At 41.7% G+C, this 22,918-nt stretch overlaps 1 protein-coding gene across 2 annotated transcripts; it reads right to left on the reverse strand.

The window, feature by feature from the left end:
* Positions 1–1,195: 1,195 nt before the first annotated feature.
* FBXO9 (F-box protein 9) lies at positions 1,196–22,432 on the reverse strand. Of its 2 annotated transcripts, XM_024755853.1 has the most exons (13): positions 22,203–22,432; positions 19,153–19,239; positions 16,581–16,736; positions 14,330–14,387; positions 12,803–12,902; positions 10,658–10,788; positions 9,520–9,634; positions 6,880–6,998; positions 6,592–6,682; positions 5,913–6,008; positions 5,366–5,459; positions 3,637–3,788; positions 1,196–1,783 (listed from the first exon to the last, which is right to left on the reverse strand). In XM_024755853.1, the coding sequence occupies exons 1-13, from the start codon at positions 22,203–22,205 to the stop codon at positions 1,675–1,677; spliced, it is 1,311 nt and encodes a 436-aa protein (XP_024611621.1). In that variant the 5' UTR covers positions 22,206–22,432; the 3' UTR covers positions 1,196–1,674. The 2 variants fall into 2 exon arrangements, with proteins under 2 accessions (XP_024611621.1, XP_024611623.1); XM_024755855.1 differs by lacking the exon at positions 19,153–19,239 and having other exon boundaries at positions 9,520–9,646.
* Between the last annotated feature and the right edge of the window lie 486 nt (positions 22,433–22,918).

Below are 22,918 nucleotides of genomic sequence, written 5' to 3' on the forward strand. Positions count from 1 at the left end.
TGAGCCTAAGATTAAGTGGGAGTTAATCAGCTCCGGTCTTGGCTCACCCATCCCAGCGAGGTTGAGCATGGCACACGGCATCCACCGGCTTACACTTTCCTGTGACATGCCCACATTTCTCATTTCTCAGATTGCTGCAAAAAGCCAAACTAAATGGAACTTTTTTTTCCTAAATACACACCGGATGGGGGGTTTTCATCTTTTTTGGCTGCACCACGCATCACGTAGGATCTTAGTTCCCTGACCACGGTTTGAACCTGCACCCCCTGCATTGGAAGCGTGAAGTCTTAACCACTGGACCGCCAGGGAAGTCCGGTTTTCACCTTTAACATAACATATATTAACTTTTTAAAAGGTCTGCCCCACATTGAATTGTGGGAACTTACGAAGCAGCTTTCCTCGGCTGCGTCGGGTCTTCATTGCTGCACGCGGGCTTTCTCTAGTTGCGGTGAGTGGGGGCTACTCTTCGTTGCAGTGTGTGTGCTTCTCACCACGGTGGCTTCTCGTTGCGGAGCACGGGCTGCAGTAGTTGTGGCTAACGGGCTCTAGGCACGCCGACTTCAGTAGCTGTGGCGCACGGGCTTAGCTGCTCCGGGGCATGTGGGATCTTCCCGGACCAGGGATCGAACCCGTGTCCCCCGCATTGGCAGGTGGATTCTTAACCACTGCACCACCAGCTGAGTCCCCGAAGCATCTTTTAATGTCACTATGAACTTGAAAGCAATCCTGGCTGCAGCTGTTTTCTTCTGAAAGTACACAGGTACTCAACTCTAGCTGTATTTGAATCACCAAAACCGAACCTGAATCTGGTAGAGATGTGCCGAACGCAAACTCTGAAATTACTCATAGCGTTGCTGCCGGGGCAGTAACGTACAGTTCACTTGGCGGCTGGCCCTCTCCCAACTTTGGTTCTGGAGAGAGTTAGGCCTGGGTTTATATGATACACTCCTGCTCTTTTAGGAACAAAGAAGATTGGCTGAGCTTGTTGACGAGTTCCGGCCCCGAGGGAGTCACCCTTTCTCACCTAATGTCACGTATCTGTAGGGGGCCTGGGTAGGGTCAGAGTACAGATACTATAGTCTGTGGCTGTGTATGAAGACCAAGACGAAAGAGGCGCTCATTCATTCGTAAGCCTTCACTGGCTACCTTAGGATTGTTTATCATTCTGACATTTTAAAAAGGCTGTCCAAATACATTTTCTTGAAAGAAACATTTATTTATGATCTTTATTGGTCAAAGTTTCAAACAAATCCAGAACAGGTGTTCGCATTTTGAGCCTTTAGTGAGAGACACTACGTCACGCGTGAAATAAATGCTGATCCCGTGGGGTGCTCCCCTGACGCATTTAAATACTGGGCTGATCAGTCAGAAGACGACCTATGTGACAGAATCTGCTCAGAAATCTGCTTGAAAAAGGGCGTGATTTAAATCTCATGTGGTTTTTCACAACATAAATGTACTGTAACTTATAATAATTTCAAAACAAACTGCCCAAGAATCAACTCTCTCTTTACATAAAAAAAATAATCAATTTATACTCTTCTCGAAAGAACTCCAACAATGTAAAATAAGTTCCAATTCCATATATATATAATATATGTACATTTATAACTTAGGTGCTCTGTTTCTCTATATACTTTTATCCATGCATCGCGGCAGGGGTGGACGTGAGGGCTACAGGGGCCTCTCGGAGAAGGCAGTGTAGCTTCTCACCCTGGCAAACAGCAGGGGCGTGTACATCTTGTCGATCTCGAAAGCTGTGACCGCAGTCTCTCCAGTTGATCTGGAAAGAAAGCACAGAATCACTCGTTACCAGGAGATATCAACTCACTTGAAATCCTTGCCTTTTTTGGGGTGGTGGTGGGGGGGAGGAGTTTATTTTAGGCTTTAGCCTTTTTTAAATTTAATTCATCTCAGTCAATTCTGAATAATATAGTGTATTATAGAAAATTTGAAAAATTTAGAAAAATGTAAAGAAAAATCAATCATCCCATCACCCAGATACGGCCTCATGAAGCATTTCTTCCAGGCACTTCAACCTTGCTGTCAAACTTTACTGCTGAGATCACACTCTACTTGTCATCCTGCCTTTTTAAAACATTATGACATAAGCATTTCCTCATGTCATTAACTACTCTTCAGAAGCCATTTTTGTGGCTGCATAATATTTCACTGTCTGCTTGTACCACATTTACTAAATTCTCCTTTTGCTGGAGATGTAGGCTGTTTCAATATTTGCCAATTAAAAATGATGTTGTGATATTTTTGAATATGAACAAAACAAAACAGATCCCTGAGAGTAGAATTTCTAAGTCAAAGGCTATAGACTTCGTAAAGCTCTTGTTAAAATGTATTTTAGAAAGAATTATAATCCTAGAAGAGAATTTAATGAGTTCATATTTGCATGATCAACAGCACAATTTCAGGTTGGAGGGGAAGCAGGTGACGAGTTACATTACCACAGCTTTTAATTTTCTCCTAAAAACAAAAAAGGAGAAATAAAACAAAAAAGGAGAAATGAACAAAAACACAAAATTCAAGTGACTTTATAGATATTATTATAAGGACATCAACGTGATCATTAGCAGTTACAAATGACATCACTTTTTTCTCTTAAGATGTGATGCTTTTCATTTGCTTTGTCCTACTTCTGGGTTTGGTTTCTTTCTTTGAAAACAAACAAAAAAAAAAGATTCCACTTCACAAATTACTCAGAGAAGCAAAAAGAAGATAGTAGGACCAGGAGGTAAGGATGAGAAGAGAGAAAAATGCTCTTTCTCAGCTGTCAGGACCTCCCAGATGAGTGGGAAAAGTTATTTGTAAGATAGACAGAGGAAGTTTTCAACAACGCAGTCAAGGTTGTGAAGGAGGCTAATGGAAGCTGACCTCACAACCTGCCTCTCAGAATTCTGATTTCAACTGGCATGCAGACCCTCGGGCACACACCGGTGTTCTTTCAAACCTAACAACAGCTAAGATCTGTATCCACACGAACTGACATTTCACTTTCCTAATTCCTTTTTTTTACTTTACTCATTTCAGCACTGTTCCTTTCTCACACATTCTCATCTGTTCATTAATTATTTCATACAAGCAAATCCTAACTCATAGGACAAAGAACTTTAAATAGGAACCACTAATAGATTTGGCTTTGGAACACACGAAATCTTTTCAGCAGACTTACTTTCCTAACTACAACTTATTTTAAATCTGGGTATAATCCCTGGGGATAAACCAAATGGAAATAAGGTGAAAAATGATCAGACTGAAACATGGGAGAAGAAAAAAGTCTTGGTGCTTTACAACTGCCTTGAGTAAGCCAATGAATGAAGTCACGCACGGACAGCTTAGTGACCAGGCACCATCCATGCACGGAAGCTGCTCTCAACCCCACAGGGTAGGTGCCCACTCGCATCACCATGGGCAGTGGGCAGGAGCTCGGAATGCTCCACTTCCTGGTCCACTTTTAGGTTTTTTCCAGTTGGCCGTTTCCTTCGTTTGCAGGATTATTATGCTGTGGTTTTGCTTTGTAATCGAACGTTCACTCTGAGGAATCAAACCCTATCTGAGTCCCTCAACTGAACAGGAAGGACGTATCTAGTCTGTAAACTTGGGATTTTTACTGCATTCACCTACTTGTAAGTAATATGACAAGAATGATGTATCCAGATGAGTTTGTTGAACCTCTGATGGCCACTGGAACACAACTGAAGCCCCACGTGAAAATTCTGATCGGCTTCTTGTACAGGGACACGGCGAAAATATCTGTATTTATAGTCAAGTGGTTTCTGTAAAAGAAGAGAGGTGCATGAGCCACAGTGAGGCCTCACTTCACTGACAGAGACAGAGAGATGGAGGGTGCTACACCTATACACGAATACCTCAGAAACATGTTACGTTACATACTATCCGCACATAGTAAACAGCTACTTTGGTTATCGACTGAGAATGTGTACGAGTGCCTGGAAATACACGAAGGACTCTAAACACAGAAGGCTCTTCCCTCCATCATCACCATCTCAGTCAGTCATCACAACATCCCCAGGTGTGACATGCAACCGCATCGCTGCCGTGTGATGGCCGACAGGATGAGGACCCAGGGCGGGCAGCCCAGGGCCAGTGTCAGAGATGCGAGCTAAAGCTCCTGTCTCCCATCTCTAAGCCTAGTATTTCCTTCTACTTGAAAACACTTGGGAATTTTTAAAGAGGGCAAGTGATAAACTGGTGAAGGCTGCAGAAAAAACACTGAGTATAACTGATCCTTTGTAATAACAGTAAAATAGTCAACGGAGAAATAGATGTGACAAGGTTCACTGGAATCACACTTCTGTAAATACTGCTAAAAACACAAGAATGTCGCCACTACGCACGGCTTCACTGAGTCATATTCTGCAGAGAAAACTGGTCATCAGCATGCGAGTCCCTAAACTCTCTTATTAGATCAAATCTAAACAGCTAGGGCCTCACGACTCCCCAGCTCTGACCTCAGTAAACTCACGGCCAAGGTCACAGTGATAGCAAGCAACTCTGCCCCTCAGACTGTTGCCCCCCGATTCCGGGAGCCAGAGGGAGCCAAAGAAGCCACAGCCGAAGTCCACAGGACTCACAGATGAAACCCGCCCTAACTATTCCCATACATGGTGCTGGGGGTGGGAGGGAGGGGGGTGTTTAACACAAGAGAAACTTCATTCAAGAGCTATATTAATTATAAAAGCACCAGGCAAGTATTTATTCTAACTACCTCACAACTGACTTCTTGAGTACACATTAGCGTTTTCAACCAGGACTGAAAAAAGGCACATGGGGAAAAGCTGTGGAAAAAATTAGCCCCTTAATCTGTTAAGAGAATTTAAAATACTCTGGAATGTAATAATTCAGCCATCATATTTACTCGGCATTTTTTTTTTTCCTTTTGTAAGAAAAGGAAGAAGGAAATTATCTCACTTCAGCTTATTTCCAGTACAAACTGAAATTCTAAAAATATCCTTGTGAAAGAATTATCTCTATGAGTCCATTTAGGAAGAAAATCTCCTAGGATTCAAAAGGAGAAAAGCAAAAACATAGTCATATATAACTGTACTAGTTATTTCACAGGAATAACTAATAGTTACTTTGGCTTTACGTTTTCATGCGTAAGAAACCCGGACCAGAAGAGGAAACTTGGAGAAGAACAAATAAGTCGATCCAATAAAAAATAACTGTGTTTTAGAAACCCTCCAGCTCTCCTCAGAGATATGCTGTAAGTCAACACCCATATTGTATAAATTACGAAACGGTATTTTTTAACCTTTCTAATCAAGAATGCTTGAATGAGCAGGGTAAGAAAATTAAAAGGAAAACTGCCAATTCCACCTTGCATACTCACTTCTTCTTTCTTCTTAGTTATCACAGCAAATACTTTCGTCTGATTGTCTATATCTTGTGACAAGCGATAATGACCCAGTAGAATTGCATCAGTTCTAAAAATTAAAAAAAACCCAACACTTTAAATCTATTAATCCATAATGTGTATTTATTTAAGTAATCGAGAAGGTAATGGGTTAGTTAGAAGTGTTGATTCAACTTGCCTGAGGGCAATCAGCTAGGATGTGAGTAAGCCTAGTCTCCGAGGCCCCAGACCTACGGAGGGACATCTCTGCGGAGAGGCCCAGGGATCAGTTGTGTTTTTTTTTTTTCTTTTGGCTGTGCTGCACACAGCTTGTGGGGTCCTAGTTCCCCAACCAGAGATTGAACCTGGGCCCTCAACAGTGAAACTGCTGAGTCCTAACCAATGGACTGCCAGGGAATTCCCGGGATTGGTACTTTTCACAAGTGCCCCAGATGACTGCTTCTTTAATCCAGTATTAAGTTACATAATCTGCAAGTTGCCACCTAAAATTTGGACTGGATAGAAAACTACAGAAAGACACTACCTGGTATTCCTGGTTCTTAAACGCGGAACAATGGACTGGGGCTCCTCAGGGGTGGTCAGCATCATCATGTGTCCGTCTGGGAAGAACCTTATGTACCTGCGGAACAAGGAAAACACCCAAACACCACATGCAAATAGACAACACATCCGTATTTACTGGTACCGAAACCTATTTACTCATGGCTGTGAAACCAGAATGGAAACACCGTGGGCCAAAGTGGCAAAACATCACTGACACAAACATGACCTGTGAGGCCAGCAGAAGAGAACCAAAGCATTTGTGTGTTTTTCCCCAAAGCACTAACTAATGTCAAACGAAAGTGAGGCCCAATGCTATATTACAGGGCAGTTACCATAGCTTGCGCGTTCCTCAGTGACACTAGTATCTGGTGAACAATAAGCCTGAGTAACAGCACAAGCTACCCGACAAGGCAGAAGACACGGAGGAGCTCTAAAGTGACTTCATAGTGATTCTTAGGTTTAGAGCCCAGGAGGAATTAACTGATTTATCTTAACCTACTGGTTCTTTGAGTGCAGTTCCTGTTGTAACACCGGATGAAAATACTGAGGGCCATTTTGTGGATAAATGCAAAAGCCACAAAGAACAGATGTCCAATAACTAACGAACCAATACTTGGAGAGAGAGAATTTTTCACTCACTCAGTTTACTACAGTTGTACCTGTAATATTCCACTTGGTGCCAGGCTCTATAGAAACCATCAAGAGACTGTTCCCCTTGACGAATATATGTGGTTTTACTGATATACACTCCTATAAAAAGAAACAGGTTTTTTAAAAAGAACATAATAAAAAACTTTTACAACCATGTAACATGTTTCCAGTTTTGTTTTTATTGTGGTTTCCTTTAAATATACTTATAGTACTCAGCTCTGTTACAGAAAATTAAGACTGTGTATTTCTCAAAATCAGCACAACAGGTCACCATTGTTCTAAAGAGTTCAACTTACCATCAAACCGAACACGTGGCCTTTCTAAAAACATCTCTCTCCAGGATGTATATGCAACAAGTTTAATACAGCTTCTGCCCCAAACTTTCAAGCAGGCCAAACGCCATATTTCAGGGTCTCTAGGTAATAAAAGCACAACATCAATACATATAACAGGTGAGTCCCTATCCGCACTCAGACATGAGAAGCATTCCTGCCACCAGCCATCTTCTATTCGGCAATATTGGTTGAGTGCCGGCCAGGCACTGTCCTGGGCACTGGGGACAGACTGACGGACAGGGCAAAGGCCCTGCTCTTTTACAGGGAAAGCAAACAAAAGAGAAGAAAACGAGAGAAAAGTTTTAGGTAGTGTGCTCAGTACAAAAAGAAACAAAGCAGAGTAAAAGGACCAGGATGATGGTGGTGAGGAAACAGAGACTACTGTTTTCTGGGCAGGTGTCTACGGTGACAAGGAAGGGTATCCTGGCAGAAGCCACAGCATGCAAGGGCCAAGGGCTGGAGTGTGGCCAGCACGTTCAACAAGGAGCGAGAAGGATCATGGGGCTGCAGCAGAGTGACCAGGTGAAGTGCAGACTACGTGCGTGAAGAGGCGGTCAGGGGCAGGCGACATAGTGGCCTACAGGCGGGAGTGGCCCTTTGAGTGAAGTGGAAGCCACTGGAGGGTTCTAAGCATGACTGATGCTTTTAAAAGGTGACTGGTGGTCTACGGAGAATGTGCTCCCGGTACCTAAGAGCGGAAGCCCAGAGACCACACAGGATGCCAATGCCATAATCCAGACCAGGCCTAATGGCGGCTGAGCCAGAATGGTGCTCGGAGAAACAGTGAAACAGTCAGACTGGAGGTCAGTTATGAAGACAGCACCAACCCTAACCCTAACAAGACTTTGTCATGGGATTACTGCAAAAAGCGACGCAACTGACATGGTTCTAATACAATTCAAAATAATTTTAATGCCATCTTTAACGCTATCTTTAACTGAAAACATTCCGTTTTAAAGACGTAGGAATTACTTATATTGAAGCCAGACTACAAAAAGAGATAAACCCCCCAAATTTACATTGCAACGTATTTAAATTTTTTTCTTTTAATACTTTTATAACCAAATTTTATTCTACCCCTGAAAATTTATTTTCTTAATTCCCTTTTTGTTTTCTCATGTGTAATTAAAAGGAAAGTTAATGGAATAACAGTGCTAGAGACCCCAATTTCAAAAGGCTGGGTCAATCCACTAGGTGCTTGATAGGTACTTGTTAAACAGAAATGCACACAGAATCACCAAAAAAAACACCAAAGGCTTTAAAGTAATTCAAATGTTTTACCCAAAACACAAGACTCCAAATGAAATTAGGTTATTTAAAAACAAGGTATCTGAGTTTTAAGAACTACATAAAGTTATAAAAAAACTTCTAGATGCTAAGGATAAGCTATTTATTTTTATATAAGACGTTCATAAAGGATGACCTGTCTTAAATAAAGTTACACTAAACTATGATTATTCTTCACATAACCAGATTTTAGAAGCAGAACTCTTTTCCCAATTTTACTGAAAATTATTTGACACACGTCACTGTAAAAATTTAAGGTGCACAGCACGATGGTCTGATTTACATCTATTGTGAAATAAGCCACAATAGGTTTAGTGAACATCCATCATCTCATACAGATACGGTAAGAAGAAAAGGTCTCCTGTGATGAGAACTCCTAGGGTCTACTCTCTTAACAACTCTCTATCATATGGCGATGGTAACCATAGTCACCATGTTGCACATTACATCCCTAGTACTTATTTGTACCTTTTGACCACCTTCCTCTCCCCCCCACCTCTGGTAACCACAAGTCTATTCTCCTTTTCTATCTATGCAGATGCCACATGTAAGTAAGATCATGCATTTGCCTTTCTCTGACTTATTTCACCTAACATAATGCCTTTAGAGTCCATCCATGTTGTCACAAATGGTAGGATTTCTGCATTTTTCATGGCTCAATAATATTCCATTGTTTATATATACCACATGTTCTTTATCCATTCATCCATCCATGGACACTTAGGTTGCTTCCATGTCTTGGCTATTGTAAATAATGCTTCTATGAACATGGGGTGCAGATATATTTCAGTTAGTGTTTTTGTTTCCTTTGGATATATATTCAGAAGTGGAACTGCTGGATCATATGGTAGATCTATTTTTAATTTTTTAAAGAACCTCCATACTGTTTTCCATAGTAGCTATACCAATTCATAATCCCACCAACAGTGTGAAAGGGTTTCCTTTTCTCTACATCCACATTTATATCGTCTTTTTGATGATGGCCATTCAAACAGGCATGAGCTAATATCTCACTGTGGTTTTGATTTGCATTTCCCTAATGACTGATGATGTTGAGCAACTTTTCATGTACCTGTTAGCCATTTGTATATCTTCTTTGGGAAAACATCTATTCAGGTCCTTTGCCCATTTTTTAATTAGATTTGGGGTTTTTTGCAATTGAGTTGTATGAGTTCTTTATACATTTTGGATATCAACCTCTTATCAGATATATGGTTTGCAAATATTTTTTCCCAGTCCATTGGTTGTCTTTTCACTTTGTTGATATGTTTTTCACCACTGCCAGAGTTGCTTAAAAAAAAAAACAGTAAGTACCTGGCACAGATATAGAATCCTCTGCACACCTGTGACAACTGCTCTAACGATCTGAGGTCCAGGTCGCTCGACACCACCCATCGGAAGATGTACATCAGGACCTCCATCGGCAGCGCTGCAAAGGAAACTATCCTCTCAGTGACTCTCCTTCCTATACATCACTCTGCTGTCACGTTCTCCCTGCAGATATCTTTATGTATTCCTTAAATTTTATAAACCGCACCTTCAGTACTGCTCAGAGCTACAGCGCAAGTATATTTAACTACCCAGAAGTAATAATGGTTCCTAACATCAAGACACAAAATATCTTTGTTTTTTCAGTATTGAACAGATCCGAAGGTATTTTTATAAAGTACCCCTTTCCCTTGGAAGATCATTTCATCATCAAGATACATAAAAATGGATATGTTAGAAAAATAGTCTAGTATGTATGCGTGCGTATGCATTTGTTAACATTAAAATATGATTTCCATCTCCTTGGAAATTTTCAGTTGTCCTCCTCTGGAAAGTCCCATAGCTAAGTAAACAACATTTAACATATGAAAAGAAAAAACCCATCAATTTTTAAACATTCAGCCCATCTCAGGACTACCGTCCAACCTGGCTGAAGTGCCTCATGGTGCCATTGTTCCTCCAGTTTTCTGAGGGCCGCCCCAACTCACACATTCACCCTCGCAGAGCATCACAGAAAAAAGAATGGCACCCTTTTTTTTTTTTTTTTTTTTTTTTTTTGGCGGTACGCTGGCCTCTCACTGTTGTGGCCTCTCCCGTTGCGGAGCACAGGCTCCGGATGCACAGGCTCAGCGGCCATGGCTCATGGGCCCAGCGCTCCATGGCATGTGGGATCTTCCCGGACCGGGGCACGAACCCGTGTCCCCTGCATCGGCAGGCGGACTCTCAACCACTGCGCCACCAGGTAAGCCCAAGAATGGCACCCTTTAACAGCTGTGCTACAAACTCCACTCTACTTCGGATCTTGAAAAGCTTATCAGTATGCACAAATTAATTACAATTAGTTCTCCCACCATACTTTGAACTAGAGCAACTGTCTGACAAGCCATCTGACCTTGTAAGTTTGGAAAACGTAAATCTAAGGAAAAGTATTTCTCACTGAGTTATAACGACCATGAAGTCACACCTGATATGTGAGTCTGACTGCTCTCAAGTTCGGGCTGACACAGTTTGAGCACAGACTCCTGAAACGTGAGCTGCTGCTGGAAGTAGGACAGGAGGTCTGCCATCTTGCTGTCATCATCGGTATCTTCGATGCTGAGAAAATAAGGGAGGTGAGTGAACGTAGTGCCACAGTCTACACAACACAGCTTAGAAAATGATTTTCCACAGTACTTTCAAAATCTGCTTTAGAAAAAGTCATCCAAAAGCAAACTTCTTACTACTTTTTTTTTTAATATGATAAATGGTTACCCTGCCTTGCAAAGGAGTACCATACCAACTTTTTGAAGAAAAAAGCTTCAGCAATTTTAATTCCCACAGAGAAAGAATTAAAATTTTTGGATACAGGTGTTGAGATTTAATTAATTAGTTTTATGGCAAATAGAGATTTCATGAATTAGTAAAAAGATACTTTCAAATGATTTTTTAAAATCTTATGTAAATATATCCTTTTAAGTGACCATAATCCATTGTAACTGGATAAAAATAAAATATACAAATGTTATCTGAGGTGCTTACTTACCAAGGGTTTTCTAACGTATATGCCTTATCACCCTACCTTTAGAGAGGAAAATATGTAATTTTAAAAAGCAGGGTCCACAAATAATTTATCAGTATAAACAAATACATAGTTAGAGTTCTAGAAAAATATATAGCTTTCCATTTTTGCTAACAGTAACTTTAAAAATGATCAGACTTACAAAAAGGTTGGATGAGGATGAAGTTAGAAAACCAGGATGGGCTTATTACAAGACAACAAAGGGCACATGCGGCTGAGGCTAGATGGACTGCAGGGCTATGCTACCAGCTTTTTACAGAAGGCAAAAAAAATAGCAGAGGCTTTTAGGGCCTGTTAAGTCTGATAAGAAAATAAACTGTACCCTTAAAGAACTTTCATAGCATCTGGGTTTGTGTAACAGGACGGGAGAGAAAGAAATGTTTCTTTAATGTTTTAATACAACCTTTCTTAACAGCCCTTGGCGTCTATTTATAAACCTGGCTAAGAGCTGGGTCTAAAGGACTCTACCCAAATTCAAAGAAGGTTTAGAAAAAGCCCAAATGAGCCCTTCTGAGTATGAACTACCTCACGTTATTAAATCTAATTTAGTGAACAATATTACTAGCCCCAAACAGACAATAAATGCTGACTTCATCAGGATGTTTTTAATATGGCTTAGCCAAAGCTTAAGTGTTAATACCATAAGCAGTTAAATAGCACTGGCGATCAGCGCTAAGTTATCGATAAAGGTAACCTCTTAATTGTTTCGTGGCAGAACTAATATAATATCTCATCACCAAAATTCTATTTTTCTATGTACTGCTCATTTTAAACCTGATATCCTTTTGTGGGGACAGACTCCCTTCCCTTCTAATATAAGCTTTGGGAGAGAGAGGGGTTAAGCCGGTACAATTTTATAATTGTTTTACACACAGCTTCAAAAGTATTAGCTTAAAAATATATTCTCTTGGTCTCTGTCCATATAAACAGTCAATGCTACTCCATGACCGTGATGCCAATGGCATCTGTACAATGAAACACGGTTTCTTTGGGTTTTTTTAGGAGCACTTATGTCCTGCCCGTGTTTTTAAACAAATGTTACAGTCTTAACAGTATTCTATCTACAACAAAGTCTGGTTAGAGTCCAGCATTTTCCTAATAAAAAGCCTTTTAAAAAATGTATTATTTCAAATGGATACAAAAGGAGAAAGACTAGTGTAATAAAACACTATGTACCCAGTTTCAACCATTAACATTTTTCAGGCTTGCCCTGATCACGTTTTAATAGTTTTGACTTTATAGGTTTCAGAAAGTTGAAATGTGTCCTTTAATTTACTCCTTTCAGTAATCACTGCTTTTATTTTTTTAAAAAACTCTTTCATCACCTAATTTTTGTTACACCTGTTTAAAATATGCATTTCTATACTTTACTCTTACAATTTCCCTAATTAAAAAATTTCTACAACTTTATAAACAAGTCTTTATATTAAAGACTATATAACAACAGAATTAGCACTGCTTCTTATCATTATCATGTTAAGAGTCAACAGGGCAAAGACGCTTAACTTTAACAAACTCTATATATTACTGTCTATCAAATTATGTACGCACTAGCTGTTTCCAACGCCATCACCATCTGGAGACCGGGTATAAGTAATCTTGAACTCTATATCAGGTACAAGTTGCATAGCCCTACGATAAAACTTGATGGCTAAAAGAAAAAATAAAGCTAAATTAGCTATGACCACACATTTTTGTCATTTCCTTTGATTACCCTAACTGTGGTTTAATTTGGTAACTTTCTTTATAAACAGCCAAATTCCGTTTTTCTACATGCAACAGTAGCAGTCAGCAAACTTATTTCCAAACCCTACTAGTCAGAAATAATCTTTTTCTAAAGCTCTCACGTTACAGAAACTTAAGATGTTGCATTTTACTCTTATCTTTTAGCCCACCTTTTCCCTCTGCCTCTCACATATTGTCAGAAATGATCTTATATGTGGCTGTCTTTCTCTGTGCTTTGAAAATGCCACTGCTGCAGCCCCAACAAAAACACCTTTAAGCAAACTTCTTCCTAGGATGCAGAAAATCAAATGTTTCCTCCTGAGTAGAATAAGGAGAAGGGTTTTCTGGAATTTATTGGAATTTATTCTTCAAATCCAACTTCCTTTACTCCAGCTGCCTCTTATTTAGCTAAGTAACCTATAAAACCTGTTTTTAAATCAATCTGCTGGCCAGGAGGTTTAGAACTAGAACACTGAGCAGTCTCTCCCACAGAGACATACCACAGAACTTGGGGCTGCAGAAGCCGACTAGTTCTTTCCCCACAGATGAAGTCCACTCAGTTCAGTCCACTCTGCCATATTCTGCTGCTCTGGGTGACTGTAAACTACGTGGAGACAGGAACCTCACAGGCTAATAAAGACTGTGGCGGGATATCACCATTTGGGCCCTTTTCATATCTCAGAGTGAAAAAACCCCTAGAAGAAACTTGCAAATAAATGCAGTAATTTTGAAAATGTTATTTGGGGGGCATTTTCAAACCACTCAAGTGCTAGCATTTTTTTCCATGCCCCAATTAACAGCTTTTCTATCAGGAAATGAAAGCCTAATTACAAACCTAATCTGGTAAACAGCCCCACCACTTGGTTTACTTACACATTTCTACTGGCCTAATAAAAGAGACAATTAAGGCTGAAGAGTATTCCTTCTCTAAAATGTACACTAGAATTTAGAAAGCATGTACATGTTCCTCCATCTATCCTTCATAGTCTCCTCCTCTGAAATAACGTTCACCTATAAAAGGAGCATATCCTATTTTTTCAATGGCATATCCTGCTATTTTTCAATAAGCAACAGTATTTTTAAGACTTTAATAATGAAGAATAAATACTAAACCCTAAATGTAGAAAAAGGTTATTTTACTAATCCTACCAATATGATGATGTTTCTCAGCAATAATTTTTGGACAGAGACAGGTTATATAAAAATACAATTTTTATTTTTTTAAAATCAATATCAAATACAGAGACTGATGTTCTGTATAAATATATTCTATTTTTTTAAAAATTGGTGAATAGCAAAGGGTTCTTATTCAAAACTATCAAGACAACATGATCCTGGGACCTGAGTTTTTACCTTCATAGAGAGCTCCATTTTGTTCTTCTTCTACTGCTTTTAGGAAGAGTTCTCGAGCCTATAAAAATAAACAGTGAAAAGCAATTTCTGAAAATCTGTACTAAAAATGAGTGTGGGTGGTAGAAGGATAGCCTTTTCAACAAGTGGTGCTACAACAGTTAGACATCCACAGGCAAAACAATGAATGTCAACCTCAACTTCATAGCTTACATAAAAAGTGACTCAAAAATGGATCAAGGACTTAAAAGTGAAACTTTAAAAACTTTTAGGAAAAAAAAGAAAGAAAATCTGGGAGACTTGGGCGAGGAGTTCTTATACTTGATACCAAAAGCACAATCTATAAAAGGAAAAACTGATAAATTAAACCTCATCAAAATTAAAACTTTTGCTCTGTGAAATTTCCTGTTAAGAGGATGAAAAGGGTTTCCCTGGTGGCACAGTGGTTGAGAGTCCACCTGCCGATGCAGGGGACACGGGTTCGTGCCCCGGTCCGGGAGGATCCCACGTGCCGCGGAGCGGCTGGGCCCGTGAGCCATGGCCGCTGAGCCTGCGCGTCCGGAGCCTGTGCTCCGCAACGAGAGAGGCCACAACAGTGAGAGGCCCGCGTACAGCAAAAAAATAAATAAAAGTAAAAAAATAAAAAACATTAAAAAAAAAAAGTAATGACAACTCTAAATGGTGACGGGGATGTGAAGACACTGGATCACTCATACACTGCTGGAGGGAAAATGGTGCAGACGCTCTGGAAAACAGTTTACAGTTTCTTTTAATCAAAGATGCACTTACCGTACAACTTAGCAATTGCACTCTTAGGCCAGAGGGATGAAAACTCATGTTCATGCAAAAACCTGCATATGAATATTCATAGCAGTTCTAGTAATAATAGCCCCAAACTGGAAAAAACCCAAATGCCCCTCGACAGGTGAGTGGTCAAACAAAGTGGGGTACGTGAACACCATGCAACACGACTGAGCGGTAAAAAGCAACAAACTACTGACACACACAACAACTGGGACAGACCTCAAAGGAATTAAACAACACTTTTTGAACATCAAAATTATAGAAATGGAGGCCAGCGTAGGGGCTGCCAGTGGTTAGGAATGGCTGGGGAGGAGGTGGGGAAGAGAGCGTATAACTATCAAGGTAGCAAGAGGGAGCCCTGATGACAAAACAGTTCTGTATCTTGATTGTGGTGATGGTTACATGAAGCTACACGGCTAATTGCAGAGAACTATTTATACACATACAGACAGTGAAGTGCTTGGAAACCTGAATAAGCTCTGTGGACTGTACCAAGGTCTACTTCCTAGAAGTCTAGCTACGGAAGGTGTCACCGTCAAGGGAGGACGGGAAGGGTGCACAGGACTCCCCTGTGCTATGAATCTGTGATTATTTCAAAATTAAAATGAAACAAAACAAATATGGAAGTTTTTAGTTATCATGGTAATGTCGATTATTAAATGGCAAATTTTTGTAAAGAAAAACTTGGGTCTGATGGTATGAAGACGACAACCCCTGCGGAGTTAACAGGATACAGTCCGCCCTCCACATCCCTCTCTCTGCATCCTCGGATTCCACCAACTGCAGATCAAAAATGTTTGAAAAGAATTCCACGAAGTTCTGAAAAGCAAGACTTGAATTTGCTGCGCAATGGTAACTATTTACTCAGCATTTACACTGTACTTACAACTATTTGCAGAGCATTTACATTGTACTAGGTATTACAAGTAATCTAGAGATGATTTAAAGTATACTGGAGGATGTGCATGGTTACACGCAAATGCTACACCGTTTCATACAAGGAAGGTGAGCATCCCCGGACACAGAGGGACAAATGTTGTGAAAATTGAAATGGTGGGTTGTGTGTACTTTGTGTGAACAAGCACTAGGAAAGAGGTGAACCATTAGAAAGCATTCAAAATTTTCCAGGATAAGGAAGTAATTACTGCATCACTATAAATCTGTTCAACTCAAAATATAACAAAATATTGCATTATGACCTTTGGGAAGGTGTTAACATTTAAACCAATTTTTTCCCCTTTCGGGCTTCTGTTAAACAGATTCAGAGGCATCTGTCTTTTAGACCAGGTGAATCTCAGGGGTGTATATTACCAAAGAGTTCCAGCAAGACTGTATACCTGCAGGAAAGAAGGAGTAATGTGTCATCCAAAGGCCTACAAAAAGTGGTGAGGGATGGACACCCTGGCACACTTGTCACCATCTTTCCAAGTACAACGCCCCTAACACTTAACTTTTCTTCTTTTGCCAGCTCCTGCTTTCCTCTGGTGTCCACTGCTCTCAGTGAAGAGCCTCTCGTTGCTCTCCAAGGTCGAGATTCTAAACTGCTCGAGCCTCCACCTGGGGCAAGTTCAAACATCCACTGAGCTCGGAACCTCTGGAGTTGCGCCTGAGGGAAGAAGAATGTTTCAGGACCCACCAAGGAAGAGGAGCTCAACTCTGGAACAATCTGTCAATAGGTCCAACACCGATGTCCACACATATACATATGCTAAGATGAGAAAACACTGTCTTTAAATTATTAAATTACTAAATACTACCATTAAATACCTGTTATCTTCCAAGATAATTTTTTGCTTAAGACTTTGAAGAAATTGTGAAATTTTGCCTAAAATAAGATTCTCTATACAGGAGAAATCTAATGGTATGAGAAAATCAAATTTTAATTGGAATCGAAAATGTAAGCCATCACTTAGGGACTGAACTTAGATGCTTTCAAACATTTCTTCCCTTGGAATACATCACCTCAAAATCCTGTATGCGAGCCCCAAGTCTTTCTTTAAATAACCTTTCTCTTTTTTAAAAGAAATTATTTTTTCTAATACATATCATTAAAAAGAATCTAAACATAGAAAAAGTGAAACCCCCTCTGTGACGGGCTCTGCTGTGCTGCCCAGAGCCCCCCATTAGGAACTGCTGGGAGTGCCACAGAAGAACAGCCCTCAGCCCTCGCCCTGCAGTAGGGCCTCAGGGAGACCACACCCCTTCCCAAGGGCTCCCCACCCAACGACTGATCAACGAGAGTGATCAAAGACCCCGCTCTGAAAGGTCATTCTTCCCGCGCTCTGAGGTAGTCTTTGGAACTTCCGCAGGATTAACTGAGCTGGTCCACTGAGACTGCAGAGCAGTCCAGCTCCCCCAACCCCCTCAGGCTTCCCTCCCTGCCTCCCAGGCACAGGTGCTGACTCCAAGAGCACTGCTTAATAAACTTCTTACATCCACCTCCGAGTCTGCTTTCTGGGAACCCAACCTGGGATGCCCTTCCCCCCAAAGGACATTGGTAATTGGATTGTATATATTAGTGCTGGCTCTTTAAAAAAAGAGTACAGATTTAAAACATGAAAGCTTTTAATAATTTTTCTCTACATTCTGCACACTGCTTTGACTCCCACCTTCCTATTACGAATGTAACACATATACCTCTGACTTAAACATGTGGGATCTTAGTTCCCTGACCAGGGATCGAACCCAAGCCCCCTGCATTGGAAGCACGGAGTCTTAACCACTGGACCGCCAGGGAAGTCCTAGCAGCACTCTTAACGCCTACTAGATGGTGCACTCCAAATGCACAAGTATTATAAAGATTACAAATTCAGTAAGAAGCACTTAACTAACTACAATGAATATTTTTCTATTTCGATGCACAAAGCTCTACCCTATCCTTTGAAACGGCTGCAGAATATTTCACTGTATGGATGCATCATTACTTAACACAAGTGATGGATATTTAGGTTGTACTCCATTTTTCCATATAAACAATGCTACAATAAACATTTTTGTATGTGTATATTTACTCACTTCCCCTATTATTTCCTTAGGATTAATTTCCTAGAAGTAGGATTGCTGGTTCAAAGGGAATGTATGTTTTTCATTTTGATCCATATTGCTAATCTTCCCTGCAAAAAAGCTGTAGCAACTTATGCTTTCATGTATACTGAGTGAGTGTTCTCAGAGCCTGGACAGCAATAGGCATTATTCACTAATCTGATCTTTTTTTAAAAAACAATTCTTTACTGATTTAATTTGTTTTTTGTTTTTTGGTTTTTTTTGTTTGTTTGTTTTTGCAGTACACGGGCCTCTCACTGTTGTGGCCTCTCCCGTTGCAGAGCACAGGCTCCGGACGCGCAGGCTCAGCGGCCATGGCTCACGGGCCCAGCCACTCGGCGGCATGTGGGATCTTCCCGGACCGGGGCACGAACCCGCATCACCTGCATCGTCAGGCGGACGCTCAACCACTGCGCCACCAGGGAAGCCCTTAATTTGTATTTTTAAAAAATTATTAGTGAGGCTGATTATCTCTTCTAATGTTTCATAAATATTTATATTAATTTTTTCCATTAGTTATCCATTCCTATCTTTCTATCCTATGTTGTTACTACTTTTATAAGGATGTTACATCTGTATCAGAGATATTAATCCTCTTCCCCTAGATGGTAAATAGTTTTTCCAGTTAATTATTTCTCTTGATTTAGGAGGTCTTTTGCTATATACAGGTTTTAAACTTTTAGGTGGTCAAATCTGTCAATCTTTTTCTTTAAAGTGATGGGTTTTAGTCATGCTTTTGCCTTGGTTTGAACACTGTAAACCCACATATTGAATTACACAGCAGCAATTACTGATATTCCTTTTTACAGAAAAAGAAATCTATAACATAGTAATAACTTAAGTATTCTAAAAACCGGTATGAAGATACAGCTACATTCAATGCAAATAAGAACCTATGAATCTTCATAATTATGACCAACTCCTGCTTAGATATGGAAAGCAACAGAATAAGAACTAAATGCACAAAGGAAGAAACATGCCTGCAAATCTGTCTCAGCAGGGCGTTCATTTCCATCCTCATCTCCTGCCCTGACAGCGTCGGAATGACAATCTTCCTCAGCTTCTGCCTGAGTGAGGGAAAGCAAACGATGCTCAGGAATAAGCAAACATGGTTTCCCTGGTAACCTACATCTATTCAGCTACCTGCCCAGTGAAACACACAGCTGCCTCTCTCTAAATATCTTCTTCACAGGTAAGTTAAATGATTCCAGTCAGAAAAGTCTGATACTTTAATTTTTTAATACTGTAGAATAAACAACTTCACTGGGCTCCAGCTTAAAATGTTTTGGTAGGTGGTTAAAAAGAACAACCTTGCTTCAGAAAATAACAGTTGGTGGTATAGAGTTCAAATAGTTTTTGTTTCATGGATCTCTTAAGACCATATATAGCCCATATATGGTTGTCCCTGGAATGTTATTAATGTGTGAATGACTTTAGTCTAATAATATTTTCAATGTACTAGAAAAGCTCACTCAAATCAAAGACATGTAAGAGTGAAGGTTTTTGTAAAGAAGCTCCTTCCATTTTTTTTTTTTTTATAAATCCAGATTTTCATATATTGGATTGACTTAAAGTGGAATAAAGCTGGGCTGGAACTACTGTGCACGGCTTGGGACTTAACAGAAGCCTCAGGTCAGTTTCCGTCCATTTTATCCTTTTATTCTCCATAAATGTTTGCTAAATAAAACTGGATCCTATGTTCCAGTGAAAACGAAATGTTGCCTAGGTGTGGTCTATAACCTAACATACTTGTTAGCAAATAAGACTTGCTCAACACTTCAAGTGTTCAGTCCTATAAAGAAATGTGGCAATCAGGGAAGTGACTTTGATGGTTAGTTAGAAATAAAAATAATAAAACCTATTTAACTTCACTCATTCCAAACACGGTAAGTTTTACAATTGCCAATTGGGGTTGTAATTTGTTCCCAGGACTAAAATGTCTGTATTAACACCTATCTTTGAGCACAGCAACCAGATATACTTGCACTACTTCATAGCACAACACAAACAAGCCTGGCTCCCTGTCTTATCTCTGGCAACCAGACTTACAACAGAGGTGCCTGTGAGATGTGAACTAGTTAGTACGTGGTAAAGTGCTTGGCACCCTGGAAAGGCTAAATCAGTGGAGAAATAAAAGAGAAAGGCTGAGCCTCGCATGAACTTCCAGAAAACTGGAAAATCTGAGCATCAACGCACTGTCAAATACATTTTCTTAAGTCTCTTTAAGCTGAGAGCTTTTCCTACTCAGATCATCAGTAATGGGAAATTACACAATAAAAGGGTTTGAGTTTACAGATCTAACAAGTGTATTTCTCTCTCTTCTCAAATAAGGGTCTGCTTTATTACTATAAACTCTAAGGACAGCTAATGGAAGGGGACCTTGGTCCCTAGGGTATCTCAGTAATTCAGCCTCTACCTCTAGCCCAGTAGCCCCACCAAAGTGACTTCAAGAGCTCCCCCTGCTCTCTCCAGCCCCGCGCTTTGGCACACGCTGCTTTGCTCTCTGCATCTGGAATGCCTGCATCCTCTTCCACTTGGCTACTTGCTACCATCCTTCATGATTCAGCTCAGGGATTATCCCAGTAGGAAACAAATTCTGATCCTTTCACTTGCCTCTTTGGTTTTCCCATTACACTTGTGCTGGTATCACAGCACTTAAGACTTGTATTGAGATTTCGTCTCTTTCGCTAGAAATTAGTGCATTGGCATCAAGATCTGAGGTCTGGCACTATGCCAGGCTGATAAGTGCTCCAAAAAATGAATTAACAAATAAAATGCCATGAGGATATATAATGCATATCTCAAGGATGAGGTAAGGAGACAGGAAGCCTACAATACAGACAGCAGCATCTCCCCTGGGCTGTGTTAATAGAGCTCTCATCCACTAAGACTTTGATTTTGACAGTATGGTGACAATAACAAGAACCATCAAATTTGGGGTTTTACCCTATGCTCTTCAACTCAAATACCACTTGAAATAAGTAGGTCTTTGGCTGTCATCCAGATATTTTCACTTTGTTTTTCATAACTGAGATGGACCTAACATCACCTTTCACTGGAGTAGCTCATGTGTTCATCCTTTTACTGTTTTACACATGGGACTAATGAAATACAGAAAGTTAAGTGCTTAATCCTGGTCAGAGAACTATTTCTGAAAGTTTAAAAGCATAGTCAACTAGTGTTTTTCTATTCACCAAATTGACTTCATAAAATAAGTTCATTCAACCATTCGTGTATTCAATAAACACTTGGGTCTACTATAAGCTAATAAGTTTGGTATCATTTCACTCTTGAATCACTCAACTTTAGCCAGAGATTAGTTTCTCGGAACGACAATTTATTTGAAGCCAAAGCAAAGCAGCATGGGGCAGAGACTACATACGCCAACACGTAATAGCCCCATGGAATCTGCTTTGTCAATTTCTGGAGCTTTGCTCAGTTCCTCCATTTGGACCGCACTGACGCTGCTTGGGCCCTCACTGCTGTGAAATGAGACAAAATCCCTCCAACCCCAAGCCACCAGGACCGCCAGCCAAAACCCTGCACCAGGAACTGCCGCGTCCTGGGGCGGGTGCCTCCTAAGCCCAGGACTCCTTAAGGGGTCAGAACGGCGGCTCCATGGGCAGGCTTTTTGTTTTGGAGGGGCGGGGGGCGGCGATCAACAAGTGTCTCCACTTGCCAAGGTTCCCTCCCGCTTTCAGATGTTGCGACGGCTCACCTCAATCTACGCTCGCTTTTATTAAAGGGACGAGATTGGTTCAATGCCCTCAGCAGGCCGACAGGCATTATTCTCGGCCGTCCAGCAAACCCGCTCTGCTCACCTGGAGACCCAGCTAGGGGGCTCGGCAGGAAGGAACCCCGGGGAGCGGGCAGGGCCAGCACTGTCCGCCACCCTCAGGCCAGGGCCCCAGTATGGTGGTAGCCGTGCAGCCCCCAACCCTCGCAGGTTCACCCTCTCCACGTCCCCCGGGTCTCTCCGCAGGCCCGGGCCGTCCCGCCCGCCGCCCGCCCGAGCTCCTCGGCGCTTTACCATGCTGGCGGGCCAGCCGGCCGCGGCCGAGGGGCTCTCGGCGCCCCCTCGGCACCGCCCCCGCGAGGAGGTGCCCCGGGAGTCCGGTGTCTACTCCTGCCGTCTGGTGCAACGGGACTTAGCAGAGTTCTCGGTCGGAGAAGCGCACCAGGCAGCGGCAGTAACTGCGGGCCCGGCGTACGGCAGCCATTTTCGCAGGGCAGAGGGCCAGATCGCGGCGCGCTGCGGCGGCGGCCGGGTACTCGCGGAGCGCAGGAACGCCTGGGGCCCGCCGAAGCCGAGGACTGTGCGCGCACCGGAGCCTCGACCCTGCTGGAGACCCCGGACGCCGCAGCACAGATGCACCCCTGCCGCGGAAACCTGCGCCGGCGCAGCGAGCATGCGCAGTGCTGACCCGCCGCCGCCCGCGTGGGCTGCCCTGCTCCGCTGCCCGCGCACTTCCCTGTGGAGGGCTAGGGGCGTGCGCTTTCTGTGTGCGCGAGGGACAGCCCGGGTGAGGTCAGCCCGGGGTGCCGAAAGCCAAACTCAACCTAGTATTCGGCTCAGTGAACTTACGCAAACTTGAACAGGACTTAACTCAAATTTAGAGTTGAGACCCTAAGGCAAGCGGCCCGAAGGCATCGAATTGGGTGCCCGGGACGGTCACTACACGATCCTCGGCGACTGTGGTTAGAGTCCCACTCCGGGATTGCAGGGAGACAGTTAAATTCCACTAT

Source organism: Neophocaena asiaeorientalis, unplaced genomic scaffold, assembly GCF_003031525.2.
Source record: "Neophocaena asiaeorientalis asiaeorientalis breed wild unplaced genomic scaffold, Neophocaena_asiaeorientalis_V1.1 scaffold962, whole genome shotgun sequence".
NCBI classification, from domain to species: Eukaryota; Metazoa; Chordata; class Mammalia; order Artiodactyla; family Phocoenidae; genus Neophocaena; species Neophocaena asiaeorientalis.